Below are 23339 nucleotides of genomic sequence, written 5' to 3' on the forward strand. Positions count from 1 at the left end.
GTTCCAGATATTTTAATAATAATATCCCAAGAAATTGAAAATACATTATTTTGCCCAGTATTAGGTGTGGTTTCATCCATAAAAGCAAATATCTTTCTCTTTTGGTTTGCTGAGATTTTCCCAAGAAAGATATTTGCTTTGATAGATGAGACTCAACCTAATACTGGAAAAAGGAAATCTCAAACCATATTTTAGCTGTGCATTGAATATGCCTAAGAATAAAAAAGAATCAATTTCATAGATGGCAATAAAAGCAGTAGTAAAGAAGTATTTGTATGAGGGATTCCATTGGCTCACCTCACATCATTCTTGCTTGTGAAAGATCAGTTACAAGACCAGTTTAAACATATGGCTAATTATGTTTGTTTTCATAAAATATGAGCATTGATACAGGACTACAAGAACGGGGGCCTTTTAATAATTGAAGCATTAGCGTGCTGCTGTTTGTATTCAACCATAAAAAAGATGAGAAACAAAAGTGTCTAACCCACATTTTCAGAAAAATGATATAGGTGTCAGAAATCAATTTATAACAATTATACAGCAATGCTATCTACTAACTAGCTTATTGCAATGAACTCTCTGCACAAATTCCAGATCCAATTCTCCTCAGCCACCTTTTCTTATCTGCAAAATTGGCCAACCCGTAAAAACGTGCATGTGTAGTCTGGTTAGCTGCAAGCCTCCTACATGGGAGGTCTTAACTTCAAATCTCAAGCGTCGTTCAAAATAAAATAAAAAATTCAAAGGTTCAACTTGATAGTTTAATTATGCAGGGGAAACAACTCCATCCAGGTAAAGAATGTTTCAAATGACTTGCATTATCATCATTGTGTGAGTATCTGAATTACCTTCACAAGTCTCTCGTGGATGGCTCCATAAAAGATGATAGAGGAAAGCAGAATACTGTTCCCATTTATGAAAGGAACCCACTAACAATTTTTTGACATAGGTATTGGGGCCTCACAGGAACCGATCATTATGTTCTTGTTCCTAGGCCTCACGGCAGTGACCAAGGTGGCTAGGTCCCATGAGGTCCATGTGACTAAGCTAGCCAATCATACCGAATAACAATTTCAATTAACATTGAGAAAAAAATTCCCATCCACACAATCAACTACGCTGTTTGCAAGTAAATCTAGTAGATTGATGGCCTTCCAATAATAGATATTTTAAGGAGATTTCTCTGAGAGAGAAAATTGAAAGTTTAAAGGAAGACTGCTCAAGGATATTTCATAACATCCTGCATGCCATGCATCTTGAATTCATGGTCCTGATCATTGAGAATGTGTATCCTTCTACCTCCAATGTATTAAACCTCTTGTTCTAGGAAAGTCTAAATCTGTCTACTAGTCCTAATGCTTTGGCTTCATTATTAATCCCTTCTAGGATCTAGAGCACATAGCAATAGATGCCTTTCTCCTTGCAATCTCTTATCAAACCAACTGTTCCTGCCTTGCCAAGGTTCCTCGCAGAGTCCCCATAAAAGTTCAGCTTCATGATGTTTATTATCAGAGGTGTCCATTGACCTGTCTCATTTCCCTGTGGATCATAGATACCCCATTAGCAGTGGGAATACATGCCCATTCTTATTATTATTCCATTCAGTACTGCACCAATTTGTTATTCTCTAAATATTGAAATTAATTGTGTCCTTTTTCCTTTTTCTTTTTTAATTGTGTTAAAGGTAACTTCCATTAAGGGATTGAAGACCAAACAAAATGTAAATAAGGTGCCAACATTCAGTTGATATCAACAAATCAAACTGTAAAACCCAAAAATATTAATAAAATATTAATTTATGTTAATGAAAACAATCTATCATTTAATTCTTATTTCCAAACTTTTATCATTCCTTCTAAAAGAAAGCCCCTTTTATCCAGTTGAATGAGGATCCTTCTAAAAGTTTTAATTCTGGTGACACTGCTGACTACTGCTTGAAATGAATTCTCAATGATTCTACTTGGACTTCTACTGGCAGCTTTCTTTCTGAACTCCTGTCGTTGGAATATTTGTTTCTGTTTTCCCATGAATTAGACTGCAGAAGATAATCACTAAGGCAGCACACTGGACACTCAGATATAGCACCAGTCAATGCAATTTAGCACTAGCATTTTTCTTTATAGTTCAACATACATTTGAAACCATGCACAAATACAAATTCTTTTCCTTGCTCAAAAAAAACTTCCTTTAATGACTATTCCATTATATGTGAGCAGACTGTTACAGCATAGCTCAATGCACTGTCAACAACCTCAATGTCTCATTCTTAATTTAAATCATAGCATTTTCATTTTTCTGTTGAGTGTGCACAGTGACCCAGTCTATAGGCTTGGATTCCTTTGACTGATTTAATCTAACTGATGCTCAATTTCAATTTAAATTCTGTCATTCTGATTTCCATCACATTCTCATTTTTAATGCATATTGAAGAAAATCTTAAGAAATGGAATCTACCAATTCATTTAAATGAGAAGCAATATTCCTACTGCTGACCCCTCAAAGTAAGATCCTATCCCCCCCAATTTCTCAACACATTGTTTTCTCCAATGCTGAACCCTCAGTCCAAAAACCTATGACTATTAAGAAACATTGCTTGCTATTTTATTTGTGAGAAAGTATAACAGAGGCTGCTATCAGTGACAGCAATTCAACCTGATTAAAATGAACAGATTTATAGCTTTACCTTGCAGCACACAGTTGTATGAATAGGATCGCCTTCTGGTTAGATAAAATGAGATTTATAAAGCAAGGCTCATCTCTATTGGCAGTCATGCTGATTAGACCTGTGACTTTCTTTGCTCACCATTGCTGATCACTATCCTCTCTTCCTTAGACTCTTCTTTCACTACATCCTCTAGGCTGCAGTGAGGAATGGGTTTCTTCCCTGTCCGAATAATTTTCCTTTAAATTATCTCAGTTGGAAATCTGAAATGAAGAGCTTCTGTGCTTCCATGGATTAATTTTCTCTCCCTGCTCCAAATCAGCTCCCTAATTTGACCCAAGATCTTTATATTTACCATATATGTTTGTAAACTACCTCCTTGCATTGGAGTTTATAATAAAATTTCTTGACATAGATTAACGATCTTCTAATCACACTGTGTCTCTCAAGATTCCTTTAATAATTAGTTAGAAATCACATTGCACATCATCCTCCCCAATTTTCATTTTTTGGTACTACTCGATTTTTGAGGAGAAAAATCGATCAAAACCAGAGAACTTTGCGAATCACAAATCCCACACGACTTTGCGTGTTACAGATGATTTTAGAGGAAAAAATCATAAAAACCAGCAAACAATTTTTGAAGAAAAAATCGTGAAAACCTAGAAATCCCACGCAAGCTTTGCGGATGACAGATAATAATTTTTAAGGAAAAAATTCTAAACCCTGAAATAGGAACCCCTTGAAAAGAGAATTTACGATTTTGAGGAGAAAATCGAAAAACCAAGAAATCTGAGGTTACAAATCATCGTTTTTGTGGAAAAAAAATGGTAAAACCCAGATAATTAAAATCTTGCGCGAATATCGTGGATTACAGATGAGATAATTTTTAAGGGAAAATTATAAACCCTGCGAACAATTTTTGAGGAAAAAATCGTGAAAATCCTCCCATGATTTTTTGTGGAAAAACTCAGAAAACCGACAAACAATTTTTCAGGAAAAAATCTTGAAAAGCCTGGAAATTGTAAGACGAGGTCTGGCCTAAATCAATTTGATCAAGGCAACGATATTCAAATATCGTGAACATGCACTGTTTCCAGGTGTTGTGGCAGTTGTTGAACTTTTGATTGTGTTCCAACATGATGTTGGTCAAAGATGCCATCACGAAAATGGAGGTTGAACAAGGTCAACCTAGTGAAAGCATGAGACAAAAGAATCTGATTTTTTTTTTTTTAATCAGAATAGAAGCAGCTGCACAAAAAATCTGAAACCCTAGAGGAGAATTCTGGCACGAATTTTAAGGTGCGAATTTCGAGGTTTGGAAGAAACCCAGAAATTAAAATTTTTTTCAAACTTAAAACCTGATTTTTTTCTTGAAAATATTCAGAAAAAAATAATAATTTGCAGAAAATAAAAAAATACCTCTAATTTTTTTTTGTAAAAAAAATTGAGAAATATAGACGATTTTTTTTGCCAAAAAAATGCAAAAAAAAATAGGAGCAGAAACCCTAGGTCGGATGTACAACATAAACGGGGCCCAGAAGACACCAAAATTCCCGACATCCATAGAATTAGCAAAAATCGCTGACTATTTTTAAATTCCAAGGCAAATTCATTGGCACAAAATTTGAGGCACGAAAAACGAGGCACCCAAAAACTCTGAGACCAACCCAAAAAAAGCTCTTGAAAAACCCACCAAGAATCTGAAATCAAAATGCAAATCTGACAGCTCAAAAATCGGGACACGGAAAACGATGCACCCAAAAAATCTTATTACGACTCAATTGAGGTCTCGAAAAACCCACCAAGAATCTGTAACTAGAATAAAATTTCGACTTGAACTGAAGGGTTAAAACCCTAGTCGAAAATTGCAGAAACCCTAGGAAAATTTTCAATTTGCAAAAAAAAGCCTCCAGAACCCTAAAATAAACATGAGCTGCTACCTAGCACAAAGAAATTCGCCCACGAACAAGAAACCCTCGAAACCCACAAAAAACCTTCAAAAAAGCAAAATCGTTTTGTATAAAAAAACAATAAAAAAAATCTAGAAAATATTCCAGAAAGAAGGCCATGAATTTTTATTTAAAAAATTTGTCAAACTTTAAAGAATCCCATCGACCCGCTCTGATACCATGAAAAATAAATTGAATGAATGATTCAATAATCGGATGATAACATTGAATGATATACACACGTATATATAGAGGTTACAAGACGATGTTCTATAATTAGAACATAACGTTAAAGTAAAAGATTAAAGAGCTAAACGCTAAATTAAGCGTGAAAGCTAAATTAAGCTTAAAGCTAAATAAAGCTTAAAAGCTAATTAACTAAAAAGCTAATGAGTCCACAACTGAAAATAGAAAATGACCACTAAAAATACAAGAGGACCATTATAGAAGATATTAATATTATTTTAACATATTCGTCCTATTAGTAACGCCACTACCTGAGCCATGCTATTGATATCTTCTCCAAACTCTATTGCATACATGAGTGGTGACTGACCTTTCATATTACCTATAACTCCTCTTCCTGCCCAACGTGGATTTTACTTTGCAGCCCTTTTAAAGTCTAACTTCACCCATCCACTATATAGCAGTTTCCGAACATTTTAAGCTTTTTTGTTTCTTATTTGCATTGGCTCCCTAATAGATATTTTTATTCATTTCCACCTTTATAGGATTTTCCTTCCCTCACCTGGAATATTTCTGCCCACAATCTGTCTGGAGTTAGTTATTTCTGAAATTACCATCTCAACTGCAATCCCCATTTGTCATTCTTTGGTTTACTTTTCTTTGAATGTTGAGAACCTTGCTCGAACAGAATGTTCTACATTACAATAGCTGGGTTTATTATACATACCATTTGCATAAGTTTATTTTGAATTCTTTTCCCCCATGACTTTAGCCTCAGTTGAACAACTTTCGTGAAGCCCAAGACATTTGAAGTTTCTCAAGCAACTCTCCCCATATCGTTGCTGAGAGCTCACAGTGAAAAAAGGTATGCTTTAAAGATTCAGAATGCTCATTCCAGAGAGATCACCTTGATAGCCCTTAGAGACCTCTTTGTCTCAATGCGTCAGATGTAAATAATTTTCCAGTGCTGCCAACAACAAGATAGAAATAGCCTTTGCTAACCCTGTTTCCATAATGTTGCACCCGTACTAGACTTTCGTTTGTGTCATGCTTATAAACTGATATCTTCATTTACTTACCCATAACACATTTAATCTTGTTGATTTTGCATTTTGTTGTTTCTTTTCTAACCCTCACAGCATCATGAAACAATCATCAAAGATTGGACATGCATCACTATAAGGACAGATGAATGCTTGAAAAATTTACAGTCTACGAGTATCAGTGTATGCCAAAGCATATCTTTAAGGACGTAGTGCACGTAATTAAGGCAAGAAACACTAGTCCAAAGAAGAAAAGTTAAAAAATTGTGATCATCGGTGTATTGTGTCATGTCCCCTCCTTGATCATTATATATAGCATAATGAAACGCTTATTATTAATTAATATGATAATTATCAAACGAAGGATTATTTGAAATTATTAAGTAATTATTTAATGTTAGTATTTAATAATATTTAATCATATAATTGAAATCAGAAAATTGCCTCATTTATGAGACTTCACAATTTTCCTCTAAGGTTGAAAGACGACGAGTAGGAACTTACGCAATATATATAAATAATATTAATTCATTAAATATGAGTTAATTAAATAAGGTTAACATTAATAAATGATTAAAATATTAATAGATTTAATATATACAAAATAATAAAGAAAAAGGTATTATTAAAACAAATTCAACATTATAAACTTAACCACGAACTATTAATAAAGACAAAATTGAAAACATTAATACAAACTCTAGACTACACCAAACACCAAAGGAGGCCCCACCCCATGATTACCCCCTGCACGAAGTGCTGCGATGGTAATCGCAGCATGGGCTGCAATTACCACCGCATCCCTTCATGCGGAAGGGAACCCGTGGAGGGATACAACCCTTCACGGGGTATAAGGGAGGATAGAGGATGGGATAGCCGGGGGGGGGAGGAGAACGATTAAGTTACAGGCAGTAACATCCTTGTTTGGTGATATGCATGGGAACATGCTTAATACGTAAGCTTAATACATATAGAGTCTGATAATGTTTTATGCAGAATTTAAGGGTAACATTAATATAAACTGCAATACATATGACAGCCACTCTTTAATTCCATGTGTAGTGGCAGACCAGATCTGATGCATGTCAGATCTGTCTGTCCTCACAGTTATTAAATATAATTAATGCTGTTAGGAAGTGATGTTACTGATAATGTATATAATGGGAATTAATAAATAGGTAACTAATAAGTAATCAAATGATCTATAATGTAATATACTTATTTTATTTGTTTATTTATGTTCAAATCAAAACAAGTATATATATATATATAAAACAATGATGTAATATCAATAAGAGGATATATGTATATACATACACATATACTAATACATATATATATATATACATATCCATATATATAATGTCTTTAATCAGATAAATAACAATATTAGATCGTAATTCAGAAAAGCTCATAGGAGAATACGTTCACATGTATAATCCCTGTTGCTGTTGTCTAAACCTAAGAGGGGACATTACAGAACCGGAACTACTACTGCGGGTTACGACAGGTAAGTAATGAATGAAATTAATACATATTTAATATATATGTTAACAAATGTAATTAATACGTATAAATATGTTAATGAATATTTTAATTTATATGTTAATGGATGATTTTCATATGTTAATTAATATGTATAAATATGCTAATGAACATGTTAAGAAATATGTGTAAACATATGTGATACATATGCGTAAATAGATGTTATTGAATACATATTAATAAATAGATAAGAATGTATTGAAATTGATATGCATATGTATGGCTTGGTTGATTAAGTTCAACCAAGAGAGACGGATCTGGCCAATCCCCTCTAAGGACTTGGATGATGAAGGCATCACCCAAGGCAAGGAATAGACAAGGGTCTTCCTTGGATGGCTTGGGTGTAAGAGGTTACACCCAAGACAGGATTCGAACTCATCTTCGATTTCCTGGAGGGCTTGGAACCAAGGGGTTCCAAGAGGGCGAGCCTTACGACCGCCTATGGACATACTTTCGTATGGCATTCATATCCTTTTTTTGATAAGAATTATGAATATGTTAATTTAGTATTAAAGATAGATTGCAAATTAAAAAGATGGTTTATACCTATATATATATGTTGTATTCTAACAATTTGTTTTGCAGGACAATGATCTCTAACTAGTAGGGACATTACATATTGGCACACATCAGGACAATGGGGCATGTCAATGCAATGAAGGTTTTCAAATTATAATTTTGTGCTCAGTGCAAGGGAGAACCAGGTACACACATAAGGTTAGGTTTTAAGCCAGGGCCATAACACTTTTGTGACTTCATCCACGAGATTGCATCAATAATGGATACTACGAGAACACAGAATGTACCATGTTACCTCTAAGGTTAGCTTCACAAGCTTGTCACATAAAGGCTACTCTCCTAGGCAATTATTAAAGTCTGAAATGGTCACTTATGGCTATGCACACCTGTACTACATTAGGGTTTTCCAGTTACATTTAATTGGTACTTTTGTTTCATCATTCATGCATTTCATCGAGTGCTCTCTTATAGGCTATGCTTTAAGCATCTCCGTTATATTACTATCATAGCTGGTGATACTTGACCTTGTCTAGTTATCTGTTAACACGGTATCATTTCTTTCCTTCTTTGTTTCTAACCATGTTCCCAACCATGGTAGCAAGCACATCTGACCACATTGTAAAACATCTAAAAAGTGATTGGTCCAGATCTTGAAAAGTTGGTTACTTAATTTGAAAGTAGAACGTTGTTCATCTTTCAAATATATTCTGAATTTCCTCTAGTGCAAAAAAAAATACTTCTAAAAGCATGATTAAAATATGAACAGATTCTCAGTATGAATCTATTCACATCTAAGCTAATAAAAGGAGAAACAAAATAGATCACAGGTATAAAGTTGATTAAATGTCACAAAAAGGAGAACATGGACCTGTCGTTCTAATTCCAACTGTCGATTAACCCACTCTTCTTTATCGGCAAATCTAAACTCTGCCGTTTCCTTCAACTTTTCACGAGCACAGACCCAATTTCCTGTGTTTTCATTCACAACTGATTCTATCTTAGCTCCTTCCAAAATGCATGTTCCCGTGTGAATTTGATTTTCCTCTTCTTGGGACTGACAGCAAGAATTTTCTGGTGAACTCTTATTTAGTGTCTCCTCCTTATTAGATGCATTTAAATCTTTTGACTCAGTACATGAAGCTATTTGAATATTATCTTTGCCAGGTACAGCACTATCAGACATGTTTGGCCCCGATGTAGATGGGCACACTGTATCAAGTTTCTCTGATGTTCTAAAGGCATCTCCATCCATTTGATATGAAGATTCATTGGTACCACTTCCATTAGAAAAATCCGATGGATCTCTCATACCCTCTCCAGCACTGCAACTTTCAAAACCAGCATCTTTCCTGTCGGTTGTAACTTCAGGACCCCCATCCCTTACAGAACTATCTGTTGCAAGATTTGAGCTAGAGATACTAGCCTTCACCCCTGCTTCACATTGCTTGCGCTCAATGCCCTTTTTACCTCTCTTTCTCAAAGCTGCTTCTTCCCACTTTTGGCGCATCTCCCCATCAGAGTTTTCAAATATTTCACAATCTGAACTATCACTATCCGAATCTACAATAAATCGAAAATGTCCTGAAGAACGCTGCTTCTGTTGTCTTTGTGAAGTTCCTGCATTGAAGTGTGAGTGGCTACATGGCTCAAACACTTGACAATCATCTTCATCATCAGAAACATCTGTTGAAACATAAACGCGCCTACTACAATTAGGACTCTGTCCCATAGTTTTCCAATAGAACCAATCGGTTTGTCTCCTAAAGCTGTAACCACATCCTGTATCTGAATCATCACTGACTGGATCTGCATCAGAGATCTCAAGCCCAGCTTTCATTTCTGTACTTATATCATCATCTTCTCGTTCCCCACTTGAACTTTTATCATGATTATTCACTCTAGTGTCAGTATCATCATCATCAATGACAACAGTATCTGGAGGTGTATCACTAACACAAAAACCAGTCCTATGCTCTGACAATCCAGTTGGATTTTGCACCTTAATAATATTTTGGATTATTTCTTCAGCTATGTTAATACCAGGTGAACAATTATCAGGAGAATATTTTCCAGACTGTGATCCATTAAATTTGTCCTTGCAATGACTTGAGGTCTGATCACTATCTAAATTTTTACCAGTAACACCTCTTTCTAACTGCACTTTATAAGCTTCATTATTTTGAGAGGATGATGAGACTTGGTCATCTGAAGTCCACCAAGAAGTTGAAGATTTAGTTTCCAAATGCATCTTTTGAGCTTTCCAACCTGGAGTTCCTGTATGCAATTACACAGTAAAGATGATATATGAGCAAAATGATCAAACTTTAATTATCTAACAAGCGTGAACACATTACCATGCATAAATTTTGCTTTAATGTACAAGAATATAGAAAATTGTTTTAGATTCAAGTTAGAGGTATATTAAGGTGGCAATGAGATTTTCTGTGCACAAAGATTGCATACAACTAATCTATTTGAAACGAAGATGTTAGAAGAAAATAGTCACAAGGAAAGCTGATCCTAAAGCCCAGTGGACTTCCAAGATTCCCATTTAAGGTTGACACCCTGGTGTGCTTTGTATTGAGGGAAAAACGCAGGAAAACTCCCATTCATGTTTTCAGGGGGCAAAATGCCATAATTAGTCACTCAAGAATTTATGAAATGTTCAAATCATGCTACAATAATTCAAATGGGCTGTAGAAATATGTATTTAATTGGTTTCTGTGATCTTTAGTGCACAAGTCAATATCATCATAAGGATGAAGATTCAAATATAATCCTTGTGGGCTACCATGCAGTTTAACACTTATGCATACTTCAGAACTTCCATGACTATTTAAACTGGGACACTGTTTCGAAGTGAATTTCTTAAAGAGAAAATGTAGGCTGAAGTGCCGCTGATCCACAATAAACTATAATTAAATAAAAACTTGCCAATGGGGTCTTGGTTTATCAATGAGGTCAACAAAGTTTAAAACCGGCAACCAGGAATCCATTACAACTACACTACGCCCCACATTATAGTGTGAGAAACAAATGGATGAGGTCGGGTATAAGTCTCAAGCAGCTAAGAAAAGCCTTTTCATACACAGATGAATAGCGTTTATCAGTGATTCACCTCAAAATCCTAGGAGATCACCCCAGCACCTAGGTGAATGAATAATGACAAAATGAAGAACATAGTAATAAAATTAGAAGTACAAACAAACTCCCACATACCAATATATAGTGTTCACAAAAAGTCTAGCTACAAGAATATCTTGAAACCCTTGCAGTTCCTTTGGGCTTGCAAGTATCTTCAAGCACACAACCAAAGTGTCATACCAACAAAAAGCTTCCATCAACCATACTAGGCTCCCTTAAAGCAAGCATATAATTAGTAGCACAAAATCGCAAGACACATCTTGTGGGCGTATAAGGCTGGAAGGAGAATCATTAAGCAAGATGGACTACGTATTACTTTCTTAAGAAAAAGGGAGTTCCACCCATCACTTAAATAAAACTAAACCATTGGATTGTGTGTGAAATTGTGAATTAGATTATACAAGCAATTTGAGAATGCAAAGTGTGGAAGATCCTAATAAGAAACAATATCCTAGCAGAAAAGTGTATAAACCAAGAGAAGGGGATAAGCAAGGAATAATTTACATGAACTAAGCCTATCGATACCACCTTTATATGGTAGACATTGGTTTTAGTATAATAAAGAAAATGCTTTGTTTAAATTTTGCATTATGCACCTAGCCTATTCAAGAGTAGTTATGTTTTGTATGCACAATGATATCAAATGTCAATAATGATTAGCATTTATGTTTTCTGATGTAGGCGCATCCTAAGGGGGCAAGCAATCTTGCATAACCCATAACAAAATTCTTCCTTTGTTTCCTAGTTTTGTGTTTTCTGCAAACAAGATTAGCTTGCACACACTGATCTGTTTTGATGTTTTGTGTTAGTGTATGTTTTTAGTTCCAGTTTAATTGTACAAACTCTTGCAATTTTGTGTAGTTCGTTCTTTTCTACACAACCCAGTTGGACTGAGTGATTCACACCCCTTGTGCAAGCTTTGGACAAGTGCAATTCAGCCTGCACAGCCCAGACACTGCAGCATAAGCTTCTCACAGTCTCTGCAGTATTTAAGCTTGTCATGCAAGTTGGCAAATGGTTTTTAGCATTGTGCAAGCCTCCAGACAGACCTCTGCCTGCAATGCAAACCTTTGCACCTATGTTCCACCAAGTTCCCCGGACACGGACAGGGGGATGGGGGAACGTGTTTCAGGGACGGGAGTTTTTGATATATTTGTGTACAAATTGTCCCAACCATATACTAATGGTACTCTTAAGGTTCTGGATATGTGTTCCAATATCTGTATAAATACAAATTACAAACTACATGTACTTTATCAGTTTGTTTTTGTTCATATGTAGAAATTATTAATGAAATGATTGCTGCACCTTTACTATGATTTCTATTAATTTTTGTTTATTTTGTCATTTTGTTTAGCACCATGGAATGTAATATAATCTCAGATTAATAAAATTTATCATAGATTGGTCTGATTATTTCACATTGGTGACAATGGGAGCCATATTCAACACTGCACCTCTTTGGTTGTAGGCCAGAACAATTTTTTTCTTCAATAACGCAAGAGATAATAGCCATCTAAATATCCTGCAATGAAATTTCACAGCCTTCCTTCATGATAAAATTTATTAATCATCGCAAACTGATTCTGATATTTGTTCTGAAAATACCTGGAAGCTGCTTCTAAAATAAAAATCTGCAGTTAAATGTGCTATTAAAACTTAAAAAAGAAAAATATGCAATGAAAAATGTGAAGAATAAACTTTCTGCAAATAAGGATGAAAATCAAATAAAAAGAGCTTAAAAATCTGGATATCATATTTCATGCACAATCTGAGTTTCATGTTGCATGCAGAAATCTAGCAGTTTCTGAAAATGTTAGCCACAGAGTTCTAGGTTTCTGAAATCGTTCTGCTGGGAATCACAGCTGTTGAACACCTTGGTGAAGCGAAAAGAATCTGAATTGCAGAATCTGAAACTAGGAATGTTTATCTTGAAGTAAAAAGTCTGACATTTATGAGAAAAAGGAACTAGATGAAGACCAAAAAAGGAAGAACTCTGTATAATCCTGGAAAAAAGGGGACGGCCGGCAGCCCTCAGATGGTCAAGGGACATCCAAACGTTCCCTCCGCATCCTGAGGATGGCCAGCCATCCCCACCGCACTTCTAGAATGTCCCCACAGACTGGGGGCATTTCGCTTGCTTTTTTGCATTTTTTTTTTTTTGGGGGCGGGGGGGGTAATGCCTTGGAAATGTACCCAGGACATCCCCAAAGTGGGGATAGGGGCTAAAAACCCTAGTGACACATCCCTATGTTTCCCTGCTTTGCACCCTTCATAAATCTTTATGCAACCTATGCACAAAGCTCCCACAAACAAACGATGAATAAGAATTTCAAAGGCACCAAGTGGTTGATTATGTCAATAGTCGATTGCTCTCATTTAATTGCCAGAACTAAATGTAAGCTCACTAGGTGATGCTTCTTCGAGATTTTGAATCAGTTATTGCTCACTTCTTTAAGTGACAGTTACACACAAGATCAGTAATATGTGAAATAACCATATCTAACCATTCAGCTTGTTGATGAAGGCCAAGAGTCACACACAGCCTATCATATAAGCATATACTTTCAGAATAACAAGTTCAAGCTTTGGGAGTTCAAGTTGTAAAAAAGAGAAGGTTTCTGCTAAATAACCAGTGGGGGCATATCTGAATTTGGAAATTTGGGTAGATCATAACACAGAATCCCTCATTACACAGTTTCTCATTGATCTGAGTAACTAAGATTGATGGGTTCCACAATTTTGAGGTGTTCCATTTTTGTATTTTGTTCTTCTACAAATTATAATGTTTTTTGTTTCCAAATTTATATATTTCTTCCTAGTTACCTCTAGTGTGTACTCTATATGTCTGTTTCTAGGTTGCATTCACCCACTTACAGTACTGCACCAATTTGTATCAGAGCAGATTTTCTAATTCCTAAGAGGTGAGATTGTGAGCAGATTTTTGCTCCCTAAAAATAGGTACATTTTGTGTAAATGTAGCATTGCAAAATGGTAAAGAGAGCAATGGCCCACAGAGTTGGAAGAGGAGGCGCAAGAAACAACTTCACTAATCTAACTGACACTCTAAGAGCCATTTAGGTGAGTCTGGAAGTCATTGAGACCACACTAAGGAGGAGAGGTTGTAACTGAAGATGTCAATGATGATGAGAGGTATATCATAATACCAAGAAATTGTTGATAATGACAACTTTGAGGAGGAAACCAATGCAGAAGATAGATTTGCGATTGCCTTGGTAAACGTAGGGAAGCAAGCCAACATTTGTTCTCCCAAGCTACTCAAAAATCTTATATCCAAATAAATTGTTGAACTAGATCACTGATCTTGAAACTACTTTGGCTTTGGATCTTACGAAGATTTTCAAAAAAAATGCATGCGACCAAGGTGCCAGAATGTTTGGATATCTATTTAACATTCAATGTCTCTATCTTGTATTCCTACCTTGTGCCAATCAAATTGAACGAAACACAAACACAAGGAGTACTAGATTGAAGAAAGTAGGTGCATCATAAAAGTGAGAAGGAATTGTGCAGATTTTGAATTCACACATTGGCAAGAAACTCTAGCAGGGATATCTTATTTGCTAGAAGACTAGCGGACTTGAAGAGGATTCATGAATTTCTGAAGCAGAAGCAAGTTGACTTGGGTGCCCAAATTATTCTTCCATGTTGTCCTAATTATGAGCACTATCCTCGCAATCTAAGATTAGCTTGGGATGTCTGATGCAAAACCATCCTAGGGGTCAAGTAATCTGGCCTCACCAAAAAATATTTCCTGCTTTGGTTTTGGCTTTCTCTGCACAAGATTAGCTTGTGTGTTTCGATGTTTGGCATTAGTGTGTTTGTTGGGGATAGTTTTGTTGTGAGTGGACTTGAGCAACTCTTGCACTTTTTTGCAATTTAATATTTAACACAAAGCCTAATTAGACTAAGTTGTTCCACACACCTTGTGCAAGATTTGTTAAAGTGCAGTTCAGTTGCAGCATACATGCACTACAATGCAACCTCTGCAATCTTCAATACTACCACAAGTTGGAAAATGATTTTTGATGATTGTGCAAGTCTCCACACGAACCTCAGTCTGTCATGCAAGCCTTTGTGCCATACTTCAGTTTCCATGCAACCTGTGCATAAAGTTCTTAGCATCACACAATGATTGAATATGAATTCCAAAGGCAACAAAATGCTGGTTATGGCTACCATCAATTACTCTCATTTGACAGCCAGAATTACTCAGAAGCTCACTTGTTGAAACAAGACTCGCTTCTTCCAAATTTTAATTGATTAACACTCACTTCTTTAATTGGTAGTTACACACAAATTTTCGCATTACCATATCTAACTAGTTAGCTGGGTAATGAAAGCCAAGAGTTACACATAAGATCTGTTATATAAACATGTACTTCCAAGAGGAACAAGATCTGTCGAATAGAGAAGGCTTCTACTAAAGAACCAAAGAAGGCATATCCAAGGTTGGGAATATACGGAGTCTCTGCTTACATTGGGTGTTTCTCATTGGGTTCAATAGCTAAGATTGACAAAGTTTGCAATTATGACTGGCACATGTTTTTATTTTGTTCATCTCCAATTTAATGTACATGTTTAGTTTCTCAATCTCCATATTTCTTCCTACTTGCTTATTTTTTGTACTTTGTGCATCCATTTGTTGGTTGTTCATTTGACCCGATTACCGTACTGCACCATGTTATTGACTATATGTTTGTATGATTCATATTAAATTTTCAAATGATAGTTGATTTAATGTACATGTTTAGCTTCTCAATCTCCATATTTCTTCCTAATTATATATTTTTTGTATTTTATGCATCCATTTGTTGGTTGTTCATTTGACTCGATTACTGTACTGCACCATGTTACTGACCATATGTTTGTATGATTCATATTAAATTTTCAAATGATAGTTGGGATTTACTAATTATATCTGAAATGAGAGGTCGTTGCCTATAACCATCAAGCCTAACAATACAGAAAGGCTAAAATTAAAGTGAGTTTGTACAAGGTGGTTCTTCTCCAATTTAATGTTCATGTTTAGTTTCTCAATCTCCATATTTCTTCCTAGTTGCTTATATTTTGTACGCTGTGCATCCATTTGTTGGTTGTTCATTTGACTTGATTACCATACTGCACCATGTTACAGACTATATGTTTGTATGATTCATATTAAATTTTCATATGATAGTTCGGATTTACTAATTATATCTAGAATGAGAGACCATTGCCAATAATTATCAAGGCTATAACAATAAAGAGAGGCTAAAATTCAAGTGAGTTTGTACAAGGTGATTCTTCTTGTCTAGGCCACACGACCAACAAATCAAATAATGAGGGAGAGATCAAGGCTATGCTTGAAGGTCTTAATATAGTAATCTCAATTGTTTGCAAGAATCTTATCATTGAAACAAATTCTATGTGAATCATTAATGATTTGGCATAAATAGACCCCTTGATTTAAACACTAAGAAGTTTTCTTTTGGAGGCCTACAAAATAAGTGAGGATTTCAAGGGGATGACTTTTGTGCACTGTTACAGGTACTGTAATAAAGTTGCAGACTTATTAGCAAACACAAAGTGGGATCAATGCCCCTTCTCAGTAGTGGTAGTGATCAGTGAATGTCTGCAGTGATCTACCCTCCCTCCTCCAGAAAGAACCCCCTTTGTATGGTCTTCAGGGATCCAATTCCTAATAGTAAATTACCTCCAGGATGAATTATAATACTGTGAATGTGGTCTTTTTCAGAATCTAGGAAAGGTAAGTTTTTTCCTCATGTATCTATGTAGACCAGAGTGTGGGCAAGATGTAACACCGTTTAATTATTATGGAAGCTTTGTTAATGAGATTGGGTGTGGCAGCATATATGCACTTTTATTCAGCTTTTATTTCCCTTCAGCCTACATGTGGAGAAGCCCTTATTTGGGCAGTAGTGATAAAGATTAAGAATATGGCTAGGCAAGATGCAAAGTCTCAGAAAGCCAACCTATTGGAATGGTCTCAGATCACTGTCTGAAGAATAATTTATTTAACCCAGATTTGGAAATGCTGATATTCATCAAACAAATCCTTGGCCCAGAACGAGTTGGCAAGGCGAGAGAGTTTAGGTGCCCTCTCAACTAGAGGATATGTACCATAAGGAGAAAAAATTTTAAAGAAAAAATCCAAGGTCAAATAGGAGATTGAAATACCAAACTTTTTCAACTCTCTTGCAAAATGAGGAAGCAATCCAATTCCATCCCTAGGTTGGGGATAAATTATGGCCATACTATGAAGGATCTTGAGGAAATCAAAACAAAATTTTTGGACCAATGAGAGTCTATTCTAGAAGAGGAAAAGGATCTCAAGGGCAGCAATCAAGATATTTTTACTTAGATTCTTAGAACATCTCTTGTATTCTAAATAGCAAACATCATGAAGCCTTGATGGTGGAGACATCTTTGGAGGAAGCTAATAAAACAGTGTTTGAGATGAAAGGAGCTTTTGGTCTAAATGGTTTCCCTACATTTTTCCTCCAACACTTGTGGGATATTTTGGGTCGGAATCTTTGGAAGCTATTAAAAAAAATGTAAGGATTCCCAAGAGATGGTCAAAACCTTAAATTCCCCCTTCTTGCTCCTTGTCCCAATGCAATGAGGCTATCAAAGTTGAATATTTTAGACCTCTCTCTCTTTATAACACAATCTATGAGATCTTTCAAGACCTAACTAATAGGTTAAAGCAGATTCTCCCTGACATTATCTTTGATGAGCACGGATTTTTTTGTGCAAGGGAAACACATCTCTAAAGATATTCCAACCTGTTACAATCTGGTTCACTCTTTATATATTAGCAAGAGGAAAAGTATGCTCATTAAACTTAATACCTCTAAAGCCTATGATAGAATCTATCAGTCTTTTCTCAACAAAGCCTTGGAAAAATTCAATTTGAATACAAAAGTGAGAGAATAGTTAAAAAGCTTCAACACCACCACTTGCTTTTCAATTATTAGCAATGGTGGGCAAAAGGTTTCTTAAAAAATTCCAGTCTTAGTCAAGGGAATCCCCTTTCCCCTTATCTTTGTATAATCATGGCCCTCCACAAACACAAGTTTCATGAAAAACAAGAAAAAATTAATGGGTTTTTAGCTTCCTCTTCTAGTTGTCCCGTCAATCCTTTAATTGGTGGACAACACCTTGCTTTTTTTCCTACATTTTCTAACAAAGATTCACATATAAAGATATCTCTTTCATGATTTCAAAAAGGCCTTAGGACAAATGGTGAATCATGACAAATTTATGAGCTTTTCATTTTTATGTTAAGTGAAAGGAGCAACTCTTCCTCAAAAGGATCCTATCTTTTGAAAGGGCAATTGTCCCTTCTCTTTACTTAGTATTTCTTCTCGTACTTAAAAAGGAAAAATAAGGAGCTTTGAAAACATCTCCTTCAAAAATTCAAAAGCAAATTATCCCATGGTAAAGGAAAAGGATTTCTTCTCGTACCTAAAAAATGAAATTAAGGAGCTTCAATCATATCTCCTTCAAAAATTCAAAAGAAAATTATCCCATAGTAAAGGTAAACTCCTCTCCTCAACAAGTAGAACTCTTCTTAAGTTTTTTTTTTTTTATTGAACAATGCTTTGAGATTTGAACTTAAGACCTCCCATCTAGGAGGCTTGCAGCTAACCGCTGCAGTGTGGGGTAAGTTAATTGATTTTCTCTATTGTTAGCCAGCAAAGGCATCCTTACAAACTATAGCAAAATAATGAATATTTCATTTGGTGGGGTACACCAAAAGAGAGAGTTTTTGAGGGTTGCTTCAAATAAGGCATGCCAACCCATTGTGTATTCAAATTATCAATATTTCTAACCAAGATCTTGTAGCTAACCTTATATAGCTTTCCATACAAGATAGTCCCAACGCTTGCGTCAAGATTCTTAAAGATAAATATCTAGGAGGTAACACTTGAGATTTTTCCTCTATACTAGTGAACTCCCCTTTGGCTTGCCTATGTGGGAAAATATTAGAGGGACTCAAGATCATTTTCAAAAAAAGGTTTTTGGAGTATCACAAATGAACATATGGTGGATTCTTGGATGTATGGTTACAACTTACAAGATCTAAGCTCCATAACCAATGGCACAAACATATGAACAATAATTTCCTATTTAGAGCTTGAAAAACATTACTAATGACAATAAACATGATAATATTGCTATTGGGCATCTTAACACCATGTTTGCAAACCAAGGGGTAGAAAGGATGGAGATCAACTAGCATGGGCAAGAAAGGGCACAGAGCAGAATTTGTCAAAGGTGGCTACCTCAATTTCTTCAAAACTATCAAACAAAACTCTTTTTGGTCCTTCACACAAAACATGGGCATCACAAAACTAGCCCAAAGCCAAAGCATTTCTCCAGCTAGCCACTCATACTAAAACCTTGACCTAGCAACAATTAACTAAAAGAGGTTTTGTTGGGCCTACTGAATGTTCTTTGTGTCTTGGAAACAAGGAGGTCAATTATCTACTCTACACCTTTGCTAGAGATCTCTAGTGAAGATGTTTAACTTCCTTGAACACATCTTGTGTTTCCAGTTCTACAATCTATGAAGCAAATGGAAGCTTGGATTCTCCCTCGTTATAAAGAATTATTAAGGAGCTTTGAGAGCTTGCTCCAAGAACACACTCTCCTAGAGAATCTAGTTATAAAAAAACAACAAAATTTTCAAATCAACGATAAATAACTGGATTAGGTTTGGGCAGAATTTTCAACTAATTGCTCTCAAATTTTATCTCTTCAAACTAAAATTAAGAACAAAATGAATAGTTCAAATGATCTCAATATCCTAAGGAACTAGCCTCTACAAAGTTCCTTTCCTTTATACAAGCCTAAAGTCAAACATAAGGATTAGGATATTGATTGGGTCAAACCACATACAAGATGTGGGGGTGTACTACTATTAGTTTGGATCTAAAAGGAGCTCCGACTCTAATAGTGTTGTTACAATGAAAGGAATGACCCTCAACATTGATTTGGTTATGGCTTCCCAAAGTCAATGCCTTATGATAGAAGATGATTCACAAATTGTTATAGAAGGTATAAAGTTTCGCAAGTCTTCCAATTGGAAGTTGGAAATGATTAGGCTGGAGGTCACATATCTAGTGAAGAAACTTGCAGATGTATGTTGGGCCTTGGCATATCAGAAGAAATGGAAAAAACTTACAGATTGGCTAGCCAATCTCAGCTCAGAACCAAAAATAATTAATGACTATGGAGTAATTTCTCTCGCCTCTTTGGCACAGGCTCTCCCATGGGCAGTCTTTGAGCTAATATTATTTTTGGGGATGAAGCATGCAAGCAAGGCAAGGTTTCTGCTTCCCAAGTTCCCTCAGCCAATCCTCCCTGCAATTTGAATCTAATTTCTAATCAGCATCTTCCTTCTATCTCGGAGAATCTGCAGATTCATGATTGTTCTAGTCTGCATAGAGGATCATACCTCCATCAAGTAGAAATAAAAATAAAGTAATACCTTTGATCTCTCATCCCAGTAGAAGAGCTCGTGAGAGCTTAATTGGAGTAGGACAAAGCATACTTGGGGAGCTTAAATTCTAAAGTTGTTGATGTTTTGGAGGACCTAAAACAATTCTTAAAAAAAAAAAAATTCTGTTCAGAACCTGACCAACGTAGATGAAAATAACTTCTCACCCTTTCTCAGAGTTACTAATAGTATTAACCTGCATCTTTAAAATATTAGTAGTGAATCAATAAAAAGTACTTTAAGGCTGGGAGATATTTTTGATACATTAATGGGCATAAATGTGAATACTAAAAAGCTCGAAGTTATATGGAAGCACATGCATTTCCTCCTAAATGAAACCCAAAGCATCCAACAACATCTACACCACAGGTTTTGTATTCTGATCTTTCTGGTCTTCTGCTATCTTTTTTTTTTTTTTGTATTGTGGAAGATTTGAACTCAGCACCATCTAGGTGCCTACAACATGGACTTTGCCAGTTGGGAGTCTTTTGGTTGTAATAATCAGATCCAGTTTTTCTTAAAAAATAGTTATTATGTTTTAAATATAACTATCAAAAAAAACCATTGAAAACAAATTATGTTGTCATACATAGCTGACTATGCAATAGTTCAAAAGTATAGGGTAGTGGCTTAGCAACGAACTAACCATAAATGGAAGATTTGAATGGAGCACCCATTGCAATTAACTTGAAGGCTTGTTCAGCATAGTTGCTCTCAAATATGCACCTGCAAATATAGTTAACACTGTTAGCTTGTAAAATTCAAGAAGTAATAAAAAATTATGTCCAGAAGAGGAAATTTTGTAGAGGAAAAAAATTCAAATCGTTTATTTCACATTTAAAATTAACATAAAGAATTACATCTCCCTCCTCTCAACAACTGACCTGGGCCATAAAATTCATGAATGGCCAGATTTGTTATTGTGATAATAAAATTAAATATAAACTACAGAAATGCCCTACAAATACTGTTGCCCTGTGTACTCAGAGCTTCGTCGTGAGGTGAAAAATTTAACGTAATGTATAATCAATAATGCAAAGAGAAATCCCTTTGTGACCTTCTACAAAGGGATCTCATACAGCAAGTGGGCATCTGACTTGACTGTCAGCAAAGAAGAAGAAAATTTAATCATATAGTAAATTTTAGGTCGAAGTAGAAGTCTCTAGATAGTTATTACCCTTGTTTGCACCATACAATAATAATACATACCCAAGACACTCTTCACATAGTTTTGATAGAAAGAGCCCTAATTCTAAAATACCTGACTAGGGTTTATTTCAATGAACGATATGAACACGAATAACTGAGCTGGTCTCCTAATATTTGTACTTCAGCCTGAGCAATGTGGTTCGCCCGTAGCCAAAATGACTTACAGTCAGCGGTAACAGGTTCGAGTCACGCCAGAAATGAATGGCCGTGACCATCTCATCACAAGAGAAGAAGAATTTTGCTCCTCTTGAATGTATGAGATTGAGACGAGAAACATAAATTGCGTTTAATGAACCAAAAAAAAGGAGATTTCTCGCTTGAACCGTAGAAAAATTTTAAGAAAACAAATTCTGAATGTGTTCTAGAAGGGAAATTTGAAACTTAAAAATAAGTAAATATACCTTGAACTTAAAGGAGAAAAAACCGTTGCAGTATAAGGTGGCTTCCTGCATCCATTTCTCCCCAAAAAAACTTCACGATTTGCTGCGCCAGAATTCTCTTTTCCTCTTAAAACTTCCCACAGGCGCCCACTCTCAGGATCAGATATAGAACACGAATTTCTTTTCTCCGGTCTAATGTCTAGCATTTGTTTGTGAAAGTTGTGAAAATTCTATTGGGGTTAAAGTGTATTTCTTGGTTGTGAAGCGTAGGGTCGGTAGCGGAGGAAAATTCATACTGCGGGGTCCTCCTGCAAACGGATCACTAAATCAAATGCCTCAACTTCACTGCTTAGATTTAGTCAAAGCTTGCAGAACACGTGGTTATCTAAGAGGCGTTGATTTTCTTCCTACGAATTTTTCCTCGTTTTTACCAGGATGGGAAATGGAAGTTGCCCAGATTTCTAAACGGTGAAGGGACGTATTCAAATCGAGAGAGCCTGTAGTACATGTACGCCGTTCCTTACAATGTATAACACTTCTTTATGTCCCAAGCAAAAATAAACCATTCCCTAAGCATGAATAGACAAATTTGTATAAATCTTTAGTTTTGTTTTGTGATTTTCAGTTTGAATAAAGTAGCATATATATATATAGTAATGCATATAAAATATTGGGAGAGATATTTTTGTCAAAGTTTCTATTGTTGTTTTATGTGAGAATTTGATAAAAATAGATGCTTTCAAAGGAGATCTTCTGATATGTACAAGATATTGAACGAAATAATATATAATTATATAGCGTGCATGATGTAGAAATGTGTATCAAAATAATAATGGGAACAATGCAATGCAATATCCTAACTCACAATCTACACAACCACGAAATTAAGTCTAAGATGCACAAAATCAAATGATAAACAATAATGCCATCATAAAAAATCTTAGAAGACTCCATTTGTTGTTTGAGGCTTGCTTGAATGCTTTGGTATGTGGGTTGTTCTTCAAAATAGCATAACCATGATTGCACAATGAAAGATAGATCCTTGATTAATGGTAGCTCTTGATTGAGCTTGCTTGATATATTGGCTATAGTGTAGGTGCTCCAAAATGCTAGATTGAAAATAAGGGGGGCGAAGGACTTATACAGGTCACCTACATTTAATCAATG

The 23339-nt window shown here is 35.5% G+C and overlaps 1 protein-coding gene across 2 annotated transcripts in view; it reads right to left on the reverse strand.

The window, feature by feature from the left end:
* Positions 1-22690, reverse strand: part of LOC131071521 (uncharacterized) — a 55696-nt gene extending 33006 nt beyond the window's left edge. The window contains exons 1-3 of one of the 2 annotated variants that reach the window (XM_058007420.2): positions 22194-22678; positions 21230-21309; positions 8779-10184 (exon numbers count right to left, since the gene is read on the reverse strand). In XM_058007420.2, coding sequence (XP_057863403.1) covers positions 8779-10184; positions 21230-21309; positions 22194-22378 — 1671 coding nt within the window. In that variant the 5' untranslated portion in view covers positions 22379-22678. Of the gene's footprint in view, positions 1-8778; positions 10185-21229; positions 21310-22193 lie in introns of both variants that reach the window. The other variant, XM_058007421.2, reaches the window with a different exon arrangement.
* Between the last annotated feature and the right edge of the window lie 649 nt (positions 22691-23339).

This window comes from Cryptomeria japonica, chromosome 9 (assembly GCF_030272615.1).
Source record: "Cryptomeria japonica chromosome 9, Sugi_1.0, whole genome shotgun sequence".
Lineage (NCBI taxonomy): Eukaryota > Viridiplantae > Streptophyta > Pinopsida > Cupressales > Cupressaceae > Cryptomeria > Cryptomeria japonica.